Source organism: Pelodiscus sinensis, chromosome 20 (assembly GCF_052426305.1).
Source record: "Pelodiscus sinensis isolate ZL-2025 chromosome 20, ASM5242630v1, whole genome shotgun sequence".
NCBI classification, from domain to species: Eukaryota; Metazoa; Chordata; order Testudines; family Trionychidae; genus Pelodiscus; species Pelodiscus sinensis.
This window is the reverse complement of record NC_143071.1, coordinates 17,120,958-17,141,947: the sequence shown is the minus strand read 5'-3', so window position 1 is coordinate 17,141,947 and position 20,990 is coordinate 17,120,958. Positions and strand designations below refer to the sequence as shown.

The window sequence follows — 20,990 nt, the reverse complement described above, 5'->3', positions numbered from 1 at the left end:
TCCTCCTACCCAAGGAGTTCATGGTTTTCCCTTCATGCCTGTTCCTTTATCTGAGCCATTTCGCCCCTTAGCTAAACTCACGGTCACTTCCATCCTCTCACACACAGCAGTAGGAAGGAAAGAGCCTAAGCTGGGGTGAGCGAGTGATATATTCCTGTCTCCATACTTGGAGTTTTCCTATTTTTCCTTCCCCCTTCTTGTAGATTCCATATTTGCCCTTGTGCCCTCTAGGCTTTCCTCCCTGATCTCATCCCCACCCTGTGCACTTCCAGGGGCCTGTAGTCCCAGCCACACATTAACCCCACACTGCGTGAGGATGCTGGAGGGAGGAGAGGGGGGGAATATGCCCCACCTCCCCACTTGGCACACAGAAACGCCACTCTCCTTTAAACTCAGCCCCCTTTACATCTCCATGCTAAGCCCCCTGCCTACACCGCTCACACCAGATCCACTCGGTTGCTTGCAGCATTACCAGCTCTCGTAATTTCAGTGTGAATCTTACAATGATCGGTGCTTTGTTTAAAGCCCCAACTGCTTGATGATCAGGATTAGGGGAGGATCTGAGTTTGCCTTTTTAAAAGTTTCCAGGCACCTGTCAGTGGAGAAAAGTTTGAAAAGACGAGCCAAGTGCACTCGTCAACTGAAGATTTAAAAAGGCATCTTTAAACGATCAAACACTCTTGACTTTTTATAGTTACGCTCATGGTTGCTGCAGACCTACATGGATGCTTGTGGGGGGACAACCGCAGGGCTGCCCTATGCCATAATGAGGGATGGAGACACCCCGACAGATGAAGGCTCAGTGGGAATGTTTATACCAGAGGTTCTCAACCAATTTACCTCTGTGGGCTGCACATGCAGCTCTCTGAGGCTGTGTCCAGACTCCATGCCTCCGTCGACGGAGGCATGTAGATTAGCCAGATCGGAAGAGGGAAATGAAGCCGCGATTAAAATAATCGCGGCTTCATTTAAAATTAAATGGCTGCCCCGATCTGCCGATCAGCTGTTTGTCGGCAGATCGGGGCAGTCTGGACACGATGCGCCGACAAAGAAGCCTTTCTTCATCGGCACAGGTAAACCTGGTTTCACGAAGCTTACCTGTGCCGATGAAGAAAGGCTTCTTTGTCGGCGCGTCGCGTCCAGACTGCCCCGATCTGCCGACAAACAGCTGATCGGCAGATCGGGGCAGCCATTTAAATTTAAATGAAGCCGCGATTATTTTAATCGCGGCTTCATTTCCCTCTTCCGATCTGGCTAATCTACATGCCTCCGTCGACGGAGGCATGGAGTCTGGACACAGCCTGAGAGTGATGTGGGCCACATGCACCCACTAGGTAAGTTACCTGTATGGCCCCGTGGATGTCATGGATTGGGCCACAAGCAACCAGCAGACTGAGAACCACGTTTACACTGGAAATAAAAACATGCACTGGCTCTGCCAGGGAGAAAGTCGTTTGCAGAGGAAACCGGGAACTTTGGATGGTCCCTGTTTCGATTTGGACACTTCACAGGGAGAAGGATACGGGCGCTGTGAGGATTGCTGGTAGAGGTGGGGTGAGGTGGAACCAGGAGGAACTGGTTGGAATGGGCTGGGGGAGGGCCCATCACATGGTCTTGGGCAGAACTGAGAAGAGGAGAGAAGCCCAACACCACAACAGCGGCACGGTGGGACTAGGGGAGGCGGGTGGGGATTGCGGAGGAGGAGCAGAGTTAGCAATGGTGCGGCCATCAGACCAGCCACCAACTGGGGGTGCAGGGGAGGTGCAAACAGTCCCAAGGCCACAGTGGATCAGGCAGCAGCTGCCGGGGAGACGTGGCCTAAGCTAAGACTCGGGAGTGGAGTCAATGTGCTCTCAGCAGGCAAAGCGGCCTACGATAGGAAGAGTCTTCAGGCTCTAGACTGAGCCCAGAGCCAGGAGGGTCTCCAAGGGAGCAGGGCTAGGAGAGAAAGCCCAGCTTTGAAGAGAAAAGGACTCTGCTCTGGGGGACAGGTCTCTGCTGCGGAATGTGCTTAAATTCATACCAAAGGCCCAGAGAAGAGATCCCAGGGAACAAACTTAAGTGAGCGTTGAGGGAGCAGAACACCTAGTGTAGACACAATTTGCACTTCTGCACCAGATCTACACTAGGAGTGTGTGTGATGCCATCTCTTGTGATTGTATCACAACTGTCATGATATTTGGTGCTTGTCTTTAAGCCTCAGCTCCTGGAGCCATGTGATTGCTAGAGAATCAATGCTTTGCTCTAAAATAAGGTGACCAGAATTTGAAAATGTGCGAGGAGGACACTGAGTTGACACAAAAAACATACTTGTATGTGTATATAAATAATCATATAAATAAATTATCACGATATTAGTTGTCTTATAAGACAAACAAACTTAACAAAAACAATCATATAACATTAAAAACATCAATATTTGTCTCTCTTTTAAGAAATTAAATATCTCTATCAATTTGTTATCAATTTCGCATTCAGTCCATTCATTGTCTTTTATTATATTGTTAATTCTTCGTACTTCATCGAATAATAAATTGTCATATATTGTGATGCTAAATTTTTCTTTAACGAATAAAATTGTTTCAAGGATTTTATTCCATTGAATTTCTTCATTCAGCAGAAACCAATCAAACATTTATACTGGTTCATCATGCTTAGTCCAATTTTCTAGATATTCAAGAGCATTTTTATAAAAGCTCATCGCCTCCCTCATATAGTCTTTCTTCATTCCCAGTTCGCTCTCTTTTAATTCGTTTAAATTATTAATTACAACCAATGGAAGGAAGTTGGACTCAAGACGTGATTGAAGTTGCTCCTTTAATTGTTTAATATGCAATTCCACTTCTGTAGAAGTTATATGCTCTTTTTCAATACTTTTTATTACTGACTGGAACAAAGTTGCTTGATTGTGAACAAAATACAGAGTTTCTTCAGCAGATTCATTCTTAAAAAAGCTTTTCAAGATCAGTGGATATTATTCAAAACTTAGAAAATATGATTTTAAAGGCTTGAAAAAATGCAGCACTTGTTCAATCGCTGGCATTAAAGCTAACCAACTTGTTTTCGAAAGTCCCAACAGTTTTTTATATTCAACTGAGGCTTCTTTGCAAAAAGTCTTTAATAATATAACTCTTATAGTGAATCGTTCAAAATGTAAATAAATTTGAGGTATCACAACTTCAACATCGATGGACATTAAGCTTGATGCTGTATTGATGGCATTAGATACAATATGGGCATTGCAACCGATTCCAATAATCATTTTCCCATGTAAATACATCACTTTCTTATGAACATTATTATCGCCTTGCGATTTACACCACCAAAATTAGTATTTGTGTTATTGGCACACATCGCAATAACTTTATCATTCAAATTATGATTATCCACTAATTTTTTGATATGATTGGATATTATTTCAGATGTCTCACCATCAATTGCTTCCAAATTCAAAACTTTGATTTGAATACCCTTTTCAAAACTGAAGTAACGAACTAACATCGGATACAACTTTGTATTTTTGTGGTTTAAACATCTGAAAGAAGTGTAACTAATTTAGCGTCATCTAAAGCTTTCTTCAAATTCTCTTGTGCGTAAGTTTGAAAAACGTTGTGAATAATAGCCTCTCCTTTAATTCTGGCACAATAGAATTTTTTATTATAAAGTACTCTATTCAGTTTTGATATACAGTCCATGCTCCGAAAACTTTGATTGGGCATCACAGTGTGGTACGCAGTCAGACCTTCGGCAGCAGCTAAATTCTTTTTGTCTTCTCCAAATGATGTACTTCCTAAGAAGTCTGTAACTTTCTGGGACATTGATGTCTATGTTAAAGAATGTTGATGTTTGTTTGATGAAACATGCTTCGTTATGCTGGATTGGCCACCTCCTGCCACACTGAATTCCACCGAACAGACAGTACACTTCACTAATGAATCATCTCTTGTTTCATCCACAATTCTGATGAAAGGAAATTCCTTTTTTAAATTCTCGTTGAAATGGCATTTTCCTTTCTTCGACATTTTTAGGGTTAATTGTGTCAACTAAAAAATCACACTGACATTATCTTAAAATGACTCAAAATAAACAATAACATTCCATAAATACCCTCTAAATGTACTTTTACTGTATATTTAGCCTTTTAACGGGTTCAGTTGCGGTATAATGATACTTTAAAAAACAGCAGGATATATTTTTTTGGCAAAGTAGGTCAAGAAGGACAATTTTTTTCAAAGGAGGACAAAAGGAGGACATAATTATTGGGGAGGACAAGCCCCACAAAAGGGGGGCTCAAAGGAGGACGTCTGGTCACCTTATCTAAAAGGAACATACAGTTGTGGAGAGAAGTTTGAAAACATCACCAAGTTTAAAGGTCCTAAACCAGAAGATGAAGACAAAGATCCGCACGTGACTTTTGAATGCTTGACATTGGCAATACGAGGTTTGCACCAATTCAGCTCTAATCTCTGTAGCTGTGCCAGCTGCTAAACCTCAGTGTAGAGTCAGACAAAGTCTAAGCATGGCAGTCAATAAACACATGATGAGAAGTGTGGCCCAGCTGTTCCCTAATCCTGTGTGATAGCGACATTTCCTTTAACCATGCTTCTCCTTTTTAAAAGTAGCAATCACCAATCATCAGAGAGTGTTAACTGAGCAGCTTCTTTCTGCAATGAACACCCAGCTTTGCAAAGGGAAGTGGTCAGCTGGGAGATTGAGAAACGTCAGGTCATAGATCTGGTCAGTGAGTGCTGGGGTTTCATTTTCAACTCCCACAATTAAGAAAGAGGGACCCTGACTGATCTCTTCAAGAAATTAGAATTTCTGGAGAATAGATTCACCTGCTGATGGAATCCAGATCATGAAGCTTTTCTCTGTTTTACTTTGGAGTCTTTTCCCAGGTGAGAATGACATGGGCTTTTTGCAGATCATACAACTCCTGGATTTTCAGAGGTCAAAGGTTTTGCCAGCTTCACCAACTGATCTTGAAAGTCTCAGGTATGCTCTAGGCCTGGGTCTAAGTAACTCTCATGGGAGATGGAACTTTCAAAGTGTGCAGGATAGAGAAGCTTTCAACACAGAATCTGTGTCAGCAGACTCATTTCTTTGCAGAGAAAGTGATCTGTAAAGTCTAAGTAAGGAAAACTTAAGTTCAAAGGGAGAATTTAGCACAGATGGTCAAACAATGGAAAACATTATTTATTACAATTCTTTGCTGAAAAATTACTAACAATTTCAACAAATATTATTCACATCAAACTATTAGAGCAGCTCTAGCGATGAACATGTAAAAATAAGAGGGGATACTGTATTGTAAACCCTACTGAAACCTTGCTATCAGGGACATCATGAAGTATTTGATACAAGTTTTTTTGAGGTTGTCCATTGTCTACTTAGTATTTTTAAGTGACATTCAAAGTCAGCTTTTTTAAATAAAATAATCAAACAATAACTGTAGCAAAAGTGAATCAAAAATACCAATTTGGAGCCAAATATTGTAAATACTTGCCCATCCTTCATATTCATGATTAATCCAACCAATTTACATTAAGGATGAGTCCCCATGAAACCAGTCTGAGGGCCCTGAAGCACAGGAGTAAACCTTTCAGGATGGAGGTGTTGCTCTTTTCCGATCCCTTGTCTAGATTAGCATTTACAGATAGTATGTGAGATCAAACAAACTAGCTCAGCCTAATTAACACCTTCCAAACTGTGTTTTACAAAGTATCAAACTAGTCCGGTTTATATTGATGAGGTCTCCTGGCATGTTGCACGTTGGATAGTCTCTGGAGAACAGAGCAACCAAACTAGGAGCCTGAACTGGAAAACCAAAACAAACTGACATTTTAGGTGAAAAAGAAAACAAGTATTTCATTTTCAAAAGTCGGTATGAAATTGAACTTGTCGTGTCAATATCCCCAATTAAAAAATCCAAATACTTTGTTGAAGCAGAATGTTTGCTGTAGGAAATGTTACTACTGGAAATCTTACTAGTCAAAACTATAATTCACTGTGGCGTCCTCTCTCAGCCCAACCAGAGTGGAGCAAAGAGAATCAAGACTCATTTCAAGGCCCCTCTTTTACACGGATTCATTAACCTGCTGAGAGCAGAGCTGCCCGCACCTGCTCCCAGCCAGGCCCAGGGGAGAGTGGCACTTGCTCTCCTTCCCAGGGCACAGCGTTAAGAAGTCAGGTTTTTGGACGGGTAACCATGGAAACCCAGATGCTGCAGACACTGACCCCCTGCCTGTCCTTCCAGACACTGAAGCATCGCCCCGTCTCCGGGCACTGGGGACATGGCATTGCTGCTGGCAGCCGGAAGGGTGCCCGAGTCTCACTGTCTCTGTCTCTCGCAGGCTGCTGGGCAGTGACGGGCCCCGGGTCAGTGCGCGGCCGCCCGGGCGGGTCGGTGACTGTGGAGTGCGGGTATGAGAAGGGTGATGAGGAGAATTCGAAGTTCTGGTGCCGGGAAGGAACGGGGCGAGAAACGTGGCTAGGAACGTGGTTCTGTTCCGACGGTCGCATAGTTGAGACCACAGCAGGGTCGGAGGCCGAGGTGACTCGGGGCAGATTCTCCATCCGAGACAATCGCACCCGGCGCGTGTTCACCGTGACCATGAAGAACCTGACACTGGCCGACGCCGGCACTTACCTCTGCGGGGTAGAGAGGGCTCTGCAGTTTGATCCCACGCACACTGTGTCAGTCTCCGTCTCCCCAGGTAAATCCCTGCGCTGCCCCCGCCAGTGTCAGGGCTGCCGGGGTCGGGCGCGGCCGGCGCTGCCTTGGGGCGGCAGGAGGGTGAAGGGCAGATCTGCTGTGACCCAGACCCCACAGCCCCCCCGCTCAGGGGCTGGGCCCAGAGCTGTGAGGGATCAGAGGGAGGGCGCTGCCCCTGCTGTACTCCAGCCATCGAGCCCCCCCGCTGCGCCCCACAGCACCTTTGCTCAGCACCGTCCAGTCCCTGCCAGCCCCACAGCGCCCCCTTGGGACAACGGCCGGTCACTCCCACTACTGAGGTCCCTGGGCTCAGCCCCCGCCAGTCACTGGCTGAGCCGAGACAAGGTGCGGGCGTTTCCACAGGGAGCAGAACTGGGCAGGGGCGCAGCCCTGATGCATAAGGCAGGAGAAAGGATGCGAGAGAAAGAGGGAAGGGGAGGTGCAGGGTAGATAGAACAGGAGGAGAGGTGGCAGCTCCTCCATACCCATCCGCCCTTTACTGTACCCAGGTATCCCAAATATTTAGCGGGTGGGGATGGAGGAAGGATGCAGCCAAGAGCAGCAGAGACCTCAGTTTAAGTTTCATCATGAAGAAATGTTTTGCCACTTCCAACAGATAAAACAGAAACCTGCCCTGAATAACCAGAACAGAGATCAAGAGACTCTTTTGTTTTTAAAATGATTTTAGATTTTTAAAGAGCTTTGGGAGGAGGGGGGGGGGAATATTTATAAATTGCAAATTATGAACAAATGTAAGGAAAGTTGTTTACATTTCTAAACTGTTATTCATTCTCATATTTAAGCTTTGACTAAGGTTTGTTTGTTTTTTCCAGCTGAGATCTCCTTTGGCCTGAGCTTTGATAACTTCTGTAGTTTAGCGATGTTTAGTTCCATCTTCTCCTTCCATGTTTCAGCAATCCCACCTTAGCTACATTTTTTACAGTTAAAAAGTGTAAATGGGATTGTTCTTGTACCTACTGCAACCATCACAATTCATTGTTTACTGGCTCATTTGTTAGGAAGCCCCCATTTCCTTCAGAATGACTGTAAGGCCTCCTGTGTTGTGTGTGGTGACAAATCACATAGCGCAGGGCTGGTCAATAAGCAGATTGCTGGACAAAGACAGGACAGGACATTGGCACTTAGGGTCAGCCATCGTTATAAAGATGTGTGGGTAAAAGTGCTGCTGTACCAGCTCTTTTTATTCTTTGATATTGGGAAAGGGCTGTGTTAGTATTCTTTCTTCCATAACGTGTGTGTGTGTGTGTGTGTGTGAGTGTGAGTGTGTGTTGGGTTAGTAACTGATAGGTGCAATGGTAGCACTCATATGAACAAGCACACATGGCCTCAATCTTGAGGCACAAGACAAAACTTAGTCCACTCATGGATGGAAAATCTTAGAAGGAACACTGGGCCAGCTGCCCCCCTTTGCTCCGGCTGGAGCCAGGGCACGGTGAGGCTCACCCTGCTGGGGCACCCTTGGTGGGTGGAACGCTGCTGTGAACAGGGCACGATGCGTGATGGTGGAGAGCTTCCCCCCTTTGCTCTGTGGGGGCACTGGTAGATAATGTGCAGTCACAGGTGAGGCATGGTGAGTAGAGGACAAAATGTATCATTATAAATACTTGATTTTAGGTGTATCTAGTTTAAATGAAAAACAGACGGTTTATTCTACAACAGTATCTTGGGGTAGATCTTGGGTTGCAGGTAAACTCAAAAAGTGATTTTGGGATGAAAAAGGTTGGTGAGCACTGCACTAGACTATGAAATGAATCGAGTGAGTGTTGCTGGTGCAGCTGATAGTGGAGCCTACAAACACCTGCCCCATTTAACACACACCTGACAAGTAGAGATGTTAAAATGTGTTTAATTAAGTGACTGTGTAACAGCTGAGAATTTCAACGATTGAGGGCAGGGCAGCAGTCGGCTCCCCAGGGCCCAGTGTATACAGGGAGCTGATATTAAGCTAGTTCCTGCACGTACTGGGAGCCTGCATGTAACTGTCCACATGGTTACACTTTCATATTCCTACTAATAAGATGCACGTTTGTCATTTGCTACTGTCAGCCACACATGCATGCACGGCCTGCCCACAATTGGAGTCAAGATAAAGCTCTCACAGTTCAAGAGCAGGGACAAGACACCCTACCACGTGCTACAGATGGCTGGGTACAAATGCCCTGAAGCTAACATAGTCCAGGGAGTTTTTAACAGAGCTACATGCACTGGAAGGCCTCATTGTCTTCATATGTGCTCCAGTTATCTGAGGCAGGTTTCTGTTTTATCGGCATGAAAGTGGCAAAAACTTAAGGGTGAATGTTCTGACAAAGCAAGAACTTCATGAACAATCAGATTGTGCCAAACATGGGAGGCTGGGTGGATTTGTAAAGTGGGCTGGCTCTGTCGTTATCTACAGATGTTTCTCCCAGAAGCCCAATTACAGATGTTCCACCCCAAAGCCCAACTATAGAGACACTACAAATAACAAAGCAGCCAGATTCACCTTCTCCAACAACGACTGAATCTACTTTTTCCGCTAGCGCAGACACCACCCCTAGACGGTGAGTGCCACTGCTCCCGCCCCTTGTCTGTCTGGCCACTTCTCCCAGTGCCCAAGCAGGATCCAAAGAGGAGTGACATGCTGGGTGATAACGTCCCATGGAAAAAGGAACGTTGCTTTTCTCTGCAAGAACCTGGAGGTGAATATGTAGGGAAATGGCCACTCTAGATGCAGAGTAGCTCTGGCAAGGGGCTGTCTGGGTCCTGTCGCATGAGACTGTAGAACAGCAGGAATGAATCCCATAGGGAGATGCTGGGATTCCATATAAGGGTAGGGAGGGGAGCTGGGCTGGGTGTTGCATTTCTGTAATGAAACTCTGGGCACGTCTTCAGCCTGAGAGCCACCGCAGAATGTTTTATTGGAGGCGTCTGGTGAAATCTACAGAGCTTCAGTGTTTCTATTGTATTTCCACTGCACAGATTCACCATCCTTATCCTGCTCCTGGGCTTATCGAAGGGCCTCGTTTTCCTGGGCATAATCTGTGCTGCCACCTGGGGGAGCATGCGGGACCGGAAAAGCCGCAGGGAGATGGTGTCCAGACGAACACGGTGAGAACATGCTACACCCACACTGTGGGGTGACACTCCATTGGGGTGCTCAATCCTAGCTGTATTGTGACCTAAGTAATGCGCCGTGAATTGTTCAATTTCCGGAATGGGAGGCAGTGGGGGGGGGGGGGATGAAATATAGTGACAGACCAATTTACAATGTCCCTTCCATTCTCCCTCCTGCTTCAGAGATGGAGGAAACGGTCAGTTCCACTGGTGCGGAGTATTTCTAGTGGTACATCAGCCTAGGCATGGACAGGAGAGATGTACGGGGTGCTGTAGTACCCCACGTTTTGGACGTACCCAGCCTGCACTCTCATTCTCCAGTGTCTTGGCCTCCCACGGTCCTGCTAGCCACTAGGCCCAGATGTGAGCTCCCAGCCACCTGACCTATGTGCAGGATGCCAATTGCTGGGCACAAGGACCTGTCTGCTGGGCCCACTTGGCTCCTGGCAGCCAGCCTCAGCACTAGGAGGCAGTACTGGATGCTTACAGCAGCAGGGGAGGGTGCAGCTCTGTTCCCCAGCTCAAAAACTCGTTCAGCATCATTTTACATCAGTACAACCAAGCTGCCAGGTTCATGGAGGGAAGTGGAGCCAACAATCCACCCCTTCCCCATTGTATAGCACCTATGAGCATGTCTACACTGCAGGGCAAAACTCAAATTAAGCTACACAACTGCAGCCGTGTCAATTGCTTAGCTGAAGTCGAAATACCTTAATTCGGCTTTTGGTGCTGTCTACACAGCAGGAAGTTGAAGGAAGAGCGCTCTTCCTTCGACTTCTCTTACTCTTCGTGAATTGATGGGTACAGAAGTTGGAATAAGAAATTCTCCAGCTTGAATTAATTTCAAAATAATGGCTTGCTGTGTAGATGCGCTCTTTGTTATTTTGAAATAACGTCAGTTATTCTACAATAACTGCTGTGTAGACTTACCCTATGTGTCCTGTGGTCTACTGAGCCTGCTTCCTCTCCTGCCTGGCTGCCTCACTTGTGCCCCCTTGTGGCCCTCTGCTGTACTAGTCTGGCCACATTTTGACAAACCCTTATACATAACTGGGATGAGTTTGAGTGGGAAGAAGGAGCCATCACTGCTCAAAATTCCTGATCAGGGAGGGATTCCTAGAACCAGACTCACTCCCTGATGGGAGTGAGCAAAATATTACTGACCTCAAGTCTTTCTCATTCTGTCCTGGGGGGCTTCTGTGGGTTTTGTTGCAGCTCATGAACTGCCTCTTTGCAAGCAGAACCAGACGTAGCAGAAGAAGGCTGGTTTCCAGCTTTGGGCAAAGCATTCTATGCAAAGAATCTCGTTTTCTTCTCCTCTCAAGTGAAGCTATTTCCCCGAGAGTATGGAGTCTGCTGGAGGTGTCTGTCTCTGTTTCCCAGAGTTAGGTTTGTATCGCTTGAGGATCAAAGAGAAATGCCCCCAGGAAGGACAATTTTGCCAGTGAGACAAAAATTCTATGAAAACCAGGTAAAAAAGCCCTTGTCCTAAAATAAAAGGATTGGAGAGCCTAGAGCCAAATCCCATTTTCAGTGACACCTTCCACCCTGTGGGAGAGTATTTTCTCTTCCCTTAATCATGGACAAAGAGCCAGTGTGGATCCTGCTGTTTGTTTTATTGCCACAATTGGCTTCCACCAGTATCCCACAATGCCTGCCCTGTTGCTGTGCTCGGGGTCTGGAGCTCTGCTGCCCAGCAGGTGAGCTCCCCTCCCCTTTCAGAGCTCTGGGACGTACCTGGCAGCTGAGTGAGCTACTCATTGGACTGCTCCTGTTCTGCCCTGCACTAGAAACACAGCAGCTGGCAGACTGCTGCTGCAGGGGGAGGGGCACATGCGGCTGTGCTGCTTTGACATTTCTCAGCTGGGAGAGCTCAGGGCTGCTCCCACCAGCTGAGGATGCTCCGGGAGAACTGGGAGGGAATCCCAAGATATGCAGAGATCAGCTCTGCCATCCCACCGCACTGCACCATGGGATCTATACCCAGACCCACCCCGTCCATCGGATGGCTCCGTGCGTCCGCTCTAGATCCCTACTTTGTATGACCCAGCAGTAGGTGCCTCTGCCTGGGTCTGGCAGCAGGGGTGACCCACACATTCACCGCAGTGGCAGGAGCCATGGAAAACAGAGTGATACTCCAGCATGTTCCACTCCACCACCATCGCCCAGCCCTGTTGCCTCTCCTTGATAGGTGCCCCCGTATTCCCCAGGTTGTGTAACTCAGGGCATGGTTTTCAAAGGAGGGGACCAATGGGAGTTCAAAGTGCAGGACGGGTGAAACAGGAGCAGGAAAAGATGAGTCAGGGGCAGGGCAAGGGTGGGGCTTAGGGAAGGGGGTGAAATGGGAGCAAGGCCCAAAGCAGGAGGGGTTGCCCCAGGCCCTGCATCTGCCTGGAGAAGGCCCGGTGCATACCCACCATGCATTGCTCACGCCGTCAATGATGATACCCCCAGCGGGGACATGATCTGTTGACAGGGGGAGCAAGTGAACACTGTGTGGCCATTTCTGTTTTGTCCATGTTTGGGTGTAGAACATTTTGTCGACTGAACTTGGTAGAATAGACATAGACTCCGTCAGTGATGCAAATCACAGGATCAGAGCCAGCAATAACACAGGCTGCCCCAAATGAACTATCCTCCCCTCATACAATCTACTTCAGCTAGGCAAATAGCATAGCTGAAGTCTATGTACTCATTGCGGCATCTTGCATCCAGTTAGGTTGGCAATGGCTGCTCTCCCATCAATGCCAACTACTCTCCTCATCCTGGTGGAATACGGCATCGATGGGAGCACACGAAGATTGATTTATCACGTTTTCAACAGATGTGAGAAATCGGTGGCCCAATGAATCAATCTCTGCAGCGTTCATCCTTGGTGTAGCGGAGACAAGGCCATAGAGACATGAGATCAAGTCCCTCCCAGTCCTCATGTCTACCTCATGCACCACTAGGGGGAGCTCCTCCCCTCCCCCCACAAAACCAAGCACCTGCATTAACCCCACAGTGAGCGCGTGTCTACACTGGGAAGTTATTTTGAAATAACAAGATGAGTGTCCACACTACCAAGCCTGTTATTTCGAAATACAGGCAGTCCCTGGATTTCATGGATCTGACTTACATCAGATCCCTACTTACAAACGGGGTGAGGCAACCCCGCACTAGCTGCTTCCTCCCCCCCCCCCCCAGCAGACCAGGGAGACACGAAGCGGCTTTTCTCAGCAGACACCTCAGCTTGAGAATAAAGGACTGAGGGAAGTGAGGTGTGGGAGAATAAAACTGAGCTCTGGAGAAATGGTTGGCTAGAGTTTCCCCTACAATATGTACCAGTTCCTACTTACATACAAATTCAACTTAAGAACAAACCTACAGTTCCTATCTTGTGTGTAACCCGGGGACTGCCTGTAACAACTCCTGCCTGTGAAGAGGAATAAGCTTATTTCAAAATAGTTATTTCGGAAGTTATTATTTTGAAATAACTTGGTAGTGTAGAGAGGAAGCTGGAAGGAGAGAGAGGGGAATCGCTCCTTCTCCCTACTTGGCCCACAGGCACTCCACTCTCCTTTAAACTCAGCACCCATAGCACCTTCATGCTAATCCCCTGCCTTCACCACTCCCGTAGGATCCACTTGGTTGCCTGCAATGTTACCAGCTCTTGTGATTTTAGTGTGAGTTGTACGCTGATCGGTGCTTTGTTTAAAGCCCCAGCTACTGGATTATCAGAATTATGGGTGGAGCTGAGCTTTCCTTAGAAAAAGTTTCCAGGCAGCAGAGTAAAGTTTAAAAGACAAGCCAAGTGCACCCTCCGGTTTCAAGCAACAGAAGATTTTTTAAAGATTTTTAAAAATACAGCATTTAAAAAGGCATCTGTAAATAATCAAACACTCTCAAGATTTGAAAGCTAAGCTCGTGGTTGCTGCAGACTGACATGTGACTTCTGGATGCTTGTGCGGGGACAACCTCAGAGCTGCCCTAGGCAATAATAAGGGGTGGAGACTCCCCAACAGCCGAAGGCTCAGTGGGTATGTTTCCATCAGCGGTTCTCAACCTATTTACCACTGTGGCTGCATATGCAGCTCTCTGCGAGTGATGTGAGCCACATGCACCCACTAGATAAGCTACGTGTATGGCTATGAGGATGTCATACAACCCCGGCATTGTGCTGATTGGGCCACAAGCAACCCGCAGACTGAGAACCACTGTTTATACTGGAAATAAAAACCTGTAGCTGGTCTGTGCCCGCTAGGGTCGCCAGGTATCTGGTACTGAAATTGAGAAAATATTGCTTTTTCCTGCTTGGCGCCAGGACAGGTGGCGGGGGTGGGGGAAGGGGTAGGGGAGCAGCTCAACAATTAAAGGGGCTGTGACTGCTTTCAACAAAATTTTTTGGGCACTTTTTTGTGGGGGGAGGGTCCAGTATTTTTGGTGAAACCATTTGGCAACCCTAGTGCCAGCTGACTTTGACTCACAGGGCCCAGGCTAAGGGCCTGTAACTGCAGCTCCAGAGTTCAGGCTTGGCCTTCAGCCAGAGTTCTAGGACTCTACAAGACGGGAGGGTCCCAGCATGTCTACCTTGCAATTACACACCCTGGAGCCCAGGCCCTTAGCTTAGGCAGCTGGCACAGGGCAGCCGCAGGAGTCTAAAGGCACTTGGTGACCCAGCCTTAGGCTGTGTAGCAATGAGCAACATTGTTCAGGGCTCTGCCATCAGCCAATCTGTGTAGTTGGGTCAAAGCTTTTTTATCAGCCTCTGCTAAGAGTCACATTCACGCTGTGACCCGCTCCCCTTAATGTGAACAGTAAACACCCCCATGGGGAATGGATGTCGAGCAACTTCCTCACCTGGTGAAACACCCGCCTCTTCAAAGGGAAGTGGGCAGCTCGGCGAGGTAGAAACTTCCCATTACAGAACTGGCTCCTGCGCCTGCAGGTTTCCCCTCCGACTGGTCTGAAAGGAGGGCCCCAGAGAACACAAGGGCTCACAGGAGCCTGGCGTTCTCAGGGAGCAGAGGTGGCATGTTTGACATTTTTGGTGGTGCCAAGACCACGTCCAGCACCGCTCCCTAAGGCTCCGGGAGGGAACTTGAGTGCTCCTGCAGGCTCTGGGCTCGGGCAAGGAATTGATGTGCAGGGTACAGGCTCTGGGAGGGAGTTTGGGTGCAGGAGCAGAGAGGGGTTAAGCTCCAGCAGTGATTGGGGGAAAGATGGGGTGTGGAGGGGAAGGGGGCAGCATTAACCTGGGGCTCCCTGCTCTGGCAGTGGCAGTGGGCCCTTTTAAATTGCCCAGGGGTAGCAATCTGTGGGGGAAAGACATTGGGGAAGGTGTATGGGGGTGGCAGGCAGGCCTGTGGGAGAGACAGAGCCCCAAACTTTGCTGGAACAGGGCCCCCAGGCCAAGAATGTTCATGGGATCTGGGCACCATCGGTCCACATAACTCTGTGCCCCTGCCCGGGAGGGAGTCATGTGCAGAGGAAACCTGGGCCATTGGAGGATCCCTGTTTCGATTTGAATTCTCTTCCCAGGGGAGAAGGGTGTGGGTGCTGTGAGTTTGCTGGAAGTTCCCTGCTTGCACAGTTTACAAGCTCTGCCAACTTCCACAGCAAAGCTGGGAAGCCCCAGGTAGGCACCTGCAGTGGCTGCAGCCTACCACAGAACTTAGCAACTGGGCAGGGAAGTCAAGACTTGAAATCTGCACCTGCGGTGAAGATATCGTGGGTACTAGGTTTGTGGTGGTGGTTCGCTCCAAGGGCTTGTGTGCACTGGCAAGTTTTGCTGTAACTTTCCAGCTCAGGGGGGTGAAAACGCACTCACAGTCACAGACACGCAGCCTGAGTGCAGAAAGTTGCGGTGCCCTAAGGCGCCGGTGCATATGGTGCTGCAGCGCTGAGTCCTCGGCATGGCCTGGAGAACAAGGCTTGGGGCCTGGGTCCCACCCCACGAGACAAAGACACAGAGGAGCACCACAGAGGGCACAGGGTGATTGATATTAACCGGAAACCAGAGGGGACAGAAAGGGAGAGCCGGAGGGCTCTGGAGATGAGGAACACAAAGAGAGAGCAGGGGGCAATGGCTGCAGAGTCAGCACCAAGCAGCAGAACCTGAGGGGTGGCAGCTGGTAAAGGTGGGGTGAGGTGGAACCAGGAGGGTCTGTTTGGAATGGGCTGGGGGAGGGGCCATCAAGTGGCCTGGGGAAGGACTGAGAAGAAGAGAGCACCCAACACCAAGCTACACGCGGCACGAACTAGGTAGTTCGAACTAGGCTTCCTAGTTTGAACTACCGTTACTCCTCGTCTGCGCTAGAATGAGGAGTAACGTGGAATGAGGAGTAACGGCAGTTCGGACTAGGAAGCCTAGTTCGAACTACCTAGTTCGTGCCACGTGTAGCCACGTGGCACGGGGTTCGAATGAGCGGGGATTTAAAAATGGCGGCGCCCCGCTTATGCAAATGAAGTCCGGGAAATTCAAATCCCGGGCTTCATTTGCAAGTGCGGTATGCATACATTACTCCGCTAGTTCGAACTAGGAGGGTAGTGTAGACATACCCAGGGAGAGGAGGAGACGGGATGAAAGAGGAAGAGAGGTGGGAGGAGCAGGATAGACAGAGCAGGAGGGGAGGTGGCAGCTGCCAGTCTCCATCCCCATCCCCCCTTTACTGTAGCCAGGTATCCCAAATATTTTGAGGGGTGGCGTTGGGGGAAGGGTGCAGCCAACAGCAGCAGAGACCTCAGTTCAAGTTTTGCCACCTCTTTGCAAATGAAACAGAAACCTGCCCTGAATAAACTCAATGGAATTCAGGACACTGAGGCCTTCCAGGGCAGCTTTTTTTAAAAACTCACTTAAAATGAAAGTGCTCCTGCAAGCAACTGACATCTCTTGCCCCTTATTCCAGCGCAGTGCAGGGGAGCAGTTTTCTTTTCCAAAGGTTCCTATGCTGAGATTATTGGTGCAAAAAAATTCTCATTTGGACTCAGAGTGAGGGTTGTTACATTGTGATGAAATGTGCTTTATTTACGATGTGGGCAGTGTCATGTCAGTGACGTTCAGACGTGTCCCTTTTCTCGATTTTCACTGACTGTGATTTGCAATGGCTGTGACGGGTAAGTGATTTTTTGTCACTTGGTGATTTTTCCTGTTTTCAGGGAAGGAAGGTTTTTTTATTCCTAAAATTCTCAGTGTTTTTACGCCTTCATCTTCCCTCCTGTGATTAAATGAAGACAGAGCCATGTGGCTTTGTTTAAATAACTGAGCTGGGAGGTATCACTAAATTATGAACAGAATGGAGTGAGTGATGCTGACCCAGCTGACAATGGAGCCTACAAACACCTTTTACAGCACACCTAACAAGGTGCACATGCGTTATTTGGCATGCCCAGCCTGCCTGTAATAGGAGTCAAGCAGGGACAATCCACCCTGCCAAGTGCTATCCAGATGGCTGGAAACAAAAGTTGATAGAGCCCAGGGAGTATTTAGAAGAGCTACCTTCACTTGAAGGCTTCAGTGTCTTGATCCACCTTCTGGTTATTCAGGAAGGTTTCTGTTTTATCTGCAAAGAGAAGGCAAAAAATTTCTTAAGCGTGAAACTTAAGCCTGAAGGTTCTGACCCTGCAGGAACTTCATAAACAATCAGACGTGCACCAAACATTTTGGGCAGAGTAGATTTGTAAAGCAGCCTGGATGTCTGTTTGCATCTACAGCTGCTTCTTCCCCAATCTCAACTGCAGGAACGACAAAGCAGCCAGATTCGCCTTCCTCCACAAACACTGCATCCAGCTTCTCTTCTAGTGCAGACACCAATTCTGCACAGTGAGTACCACTGCTCCTGCCTGTGTCTCTCTGGCCACTGCTCCCAATGCCCAGGCAGGATCCATCTGCCGAGGCACAAAGAGCAGTGATGTCCTGGGTGATAACGTCCCATGGAAAAAGGAACATCGCTTTTCTTAGCACGAACCAGGAGGTGCAGTGGGGCTGGACCCATACGTAGGGAAATGGCCATTCTAGACACAGAGTAGCTCTGGCCGGGGGCTGTCCGGGTCCTGTCACATGGGGTTATAGAACAGCAAGAATGAATCCCCTAGGGAGGTGCTGAGGTTCCATATAAAGGCAGGGAGGGGAACTGGGCTCGGTGTGTTGCATCTTCTACAATGAAATTCTGGACACGTCTTCAGCCTGAGAGCCGCCCTGGAATGTTTTATTGGAGGCGTCCGGTCAAATCTACAGAGTTTTAGTGTTTCTATTGTATTTCCACTGCACAGATTCACCATCCTTATCCTGCTCCTGGGCTTATTGAAGGGCCTCGTCTTCCTATGCATAGTCTGTGCTGCCATCTGGGTGAGGTACCGGAGGACCTGCCAGGAGTTGGTGCCCAGACAGACACAGTGAGACCATGTAACACTCTCACTATGGGGTGACACTCTCCTTTGGATTGTTCTCCGTCCTCTCTTGAACAACAAGAAAACAATGCCTGTGTACACACTGCAATGCGAATTTGTTGGGGGAAACTCCCAGTTTTGGCAACAACTTCCACCTTATGAGAGAATTTTTTTCACTTCTCCTGCCTTTATTGGACCCTGCTGTTTGTTTTGTGGACAGAACTGGCTTCCTCCAGTTTCCCACAATGCCTGACCTGACTGATGCACTCCGGGTTTGGATCTCTGCCGCCTTGTAGGCATGTCCCCCTCCCCTTTCAAAGCTCTGTCAGCTGAGTGAGCTACTCTTGTTCCAAGAACAAAGAGCAAACCATTGCACTGCTCCTGTTCTGCCCTGCACTAGAAACAGCAGCAGGCAGACTGCTGCTGGAGGGGGAGGGGAAAAGGCTGCTGTGCTGCTTTGACATTCCTCAGCACAGGGAGCTCAGGGCTGTCCCTCCAGCTGAGGAGGCTGCGGGAGAACTCGTAGGGAACTCATAGGGAATCCCAAGATATGCAGAGATCAGCTCTGCCGTCCCACCGCACTGCACCATGGGATCTATACGCAGAGTTATCCTGTCCATAGGATGGTTCAGGGCAGCCGCCCCAGGCCTGTGCTTTGATGGTCCTGTGGTTGTTGCCTCAACCTTGGTCTGGCCACAGGGGTGCCCCCCCCCCTCCACAGTGGCAGGAGCCACAGGAAACAGAGTGATGTAGCAGCCTGATCCAGGCCCTGCTGCTACCCTGTGTGAGCCCCTCCTCCCCCAGGAATCCCCCAGGTTGTGTGACTCAGGGGAGGGGGTTCCCAAGAAGGGGACCAATAGGAGTAGAAAGGGCAGGATGGGCAGAAAAGGGGCAGGAAAAGATAAGCCATGGGCAGAGAAAGGGCGGGGCTTAGGGAAAGGGGTGCATTGGGAAGAAGGCCTGGAGCAGGAGGGGCCCTGAATCTGCCTGGAGAAAGCCCTGTGCATACCTGCCGTGCATTGCTCAAACTGTCGATGATACCCCCAGCGTGGACAAGATCTGTTGACAGAGGGAGCAACTGTTTTGTCAATTTTGGGGTGTTGTAAGTTTTGTTGACTTCACTTGCTAGTGTAGACGTAGCCTCTGTCAAGTGACCCAAACCTCAGGGTGAGAGCCAGCTGGGACAGAGGCTGCCCCTGAGTAAGTGGGACTCTACATAGTCATAGGGCCTTGTCTGCCTTCCACCCCCTCCAGCATCCATCTACTTCAGCTACACAAATAATGTAGTGAAGTTCCATACTCACCGTGGCATTTTTCGTCTGGTAAGATTGACTGGGGTTGCATTCCCATCTATGCCGGCCACTCTTCTCATCTTGGTCGAATACCGGTGCCAATGGGGGCACACTCAGAGATTGATTTATCGCGTCTTCAGCAGATGCAAGAAATTGATGGCCCAGAGGAACAATCGCCTCAGTGTCAATTCATTGGTGTAGTGGAGACACGGTCATCGTAACATTAAGTCAAATGAGGGAACTGCCACGAGCTGTCCCCCAGAGGAATTCCCTCTCTCCTTTAATTTCAGCTATCCCAGACCTGTTAACTTTGCAAAGTCATGTAATTTCTCAGGCTTCTGGGGCACATCTACACTATGAAATAAGGTTGAAGCTAATCTGGTCAATTTTTGAGCTCCCAACTTTGCATTTGTACAAGTTTGGTTGTATTTTTAGTTTATGGAAAATGCCCTGGATAGATTATTTCTTTGTGTTTAGATAAGCACACACAATATTTTACCTTTAATTACTGGAACATTACAGTGACCAAAATTGCCATACACTGGATTGTAGTCCGAGTCAGACTGTTCTGGGGAAGGATATGGACAAAGCATGAATTGACAGTAGAATAGTAAATATGTAAAAGATGCAGCTAGTGGAAAAGAGACAGTAGAACTGTAAGCAACATAGGATTGCTTCCAGCATGTGAACAGCTTGTGATCTAGACAGGAATTGGCTACAAAAATTAGTGTGTGATCTGATCTGTTAACGAGTAGTATTTAATGTCAGAGTGTATATAAGCTGATTATTGATTCTGTACAGGGGATGTGCGGTATATCCCATACATGTACCCTCCCTCTGGACTTGAGCCTGATCAGCTCAGGTGTGGTTTGATTTTATGCCAATAAAGAAATGTCAGTGATGCATTCAGAGTCAAGCTGAGTTCTTGTGGGAACCAAGTGGGTCAGGTCCAGGAGCCAGGACGGGCAATAGGCAGCCCATGGGCTGGACACATCTGGCCACTGGCAGGTCACTAGATACTTTAGTTATCTGAGTATCTGCAGACATGCAGGTAAATTAAGTGTCTGGCGGCCTTTCAGGTCCAATCCTGGAGAACTCTGTCCAGTCCTTGACCTCTTTTCACTCACCCCTGTCTTGGAGACTACTCAGGAAAGGTCTCAGAAGCTGCCCCAAAAGCTCCTTGCTCCCTTTCTGCTCCATTTCCCCCTCTGGTTGGTCAAGTGTGTGGAAGGGGCAAGGGGAGAACAGAGCCAAAGGCTCTAAGACACCCAGCATGGAACATGAAATGTTCGGGTTTCCGAAAAGCTGAAGGAACTGCCACGTCCAGCAGGAAATGTGTGACTGGCCCAGATGGAGGCCATGGGCTTTGGAGGCATTTTAAAGAAAAGAGGCAAAAGCTGTCGTGAGAAAGGAGCGATGGTGAGGGTGGCGCAGCTGCCCTTTCCCTAGGGCAATTTCTGCTTCTTCCAGCAGAGGAGTTCATGGTTTTCCCTTCATGTCCT

At 48.3% G+C, this 20,990-nt stretch overlaps 1 protein-coding gene across 2 annotated transcripts; it reads left to right on the top strand.

Moving 5' to 3' along the window:
• Nucleotides 1–6,078: 6,078 nt before the first annotated feature.
• LOC142819111 (CMRF35-like molecule 6) lies at nt 6,079–20,578 on the top strand. 2 transcript variants are annotated; one of them, XM_089771915.1, is made up of 4 exons: nt 6,079–6,716; nt 9,132–9,276; nt 9,695–9,823; nt 19,451–20,578. In XM_089771915.1, exons 1-4 carry the CDS (start codon nt 6,209–6,211, stop codon nt 19,476–19,478), a joined length of 810 nt encoding a protein of 269 aa, XP_089628041.1. In that variant the 5' UTR covers nt 6,079–6,208; the 3' UTR covers nt 19,479–20,578. The 2 variants fall into 2 exon arrangements, with proteins under 2 accessions (XP_089628041.1, XP_075759844.2); XM_075903729.2 differs by lacking the exon at nt 19,451–20,578 and adding an exon at nt 11,045–11,329.
• The last annotated feature ends 412 nt before the right edge of the window (nt 20,579–20,990 follow it).

Coding starts and splice junctions, on each gene's coding strand:
- LOC142819111 (XM_089771915.1), top strand. CDS start 6,209: ATGGAAACCCAGATGCTGCAGACACTGACCCCCTGCCTGTCCTTCCAG. Junction 6,717..9,131: donor GTCAGTCTCCGTCTCCCCAG/GTAAATCCCTGC, acceptor CGTTATCTACAG/ATGTTTCTCCCAGAAGCCCA. Junction 9,277..9,694: donor GCAGACACCACCCCTAGACG/GTGAGTGCCACT, acceptor TCCACTGCACAG/ATTCACCATCCTTATCCTGC.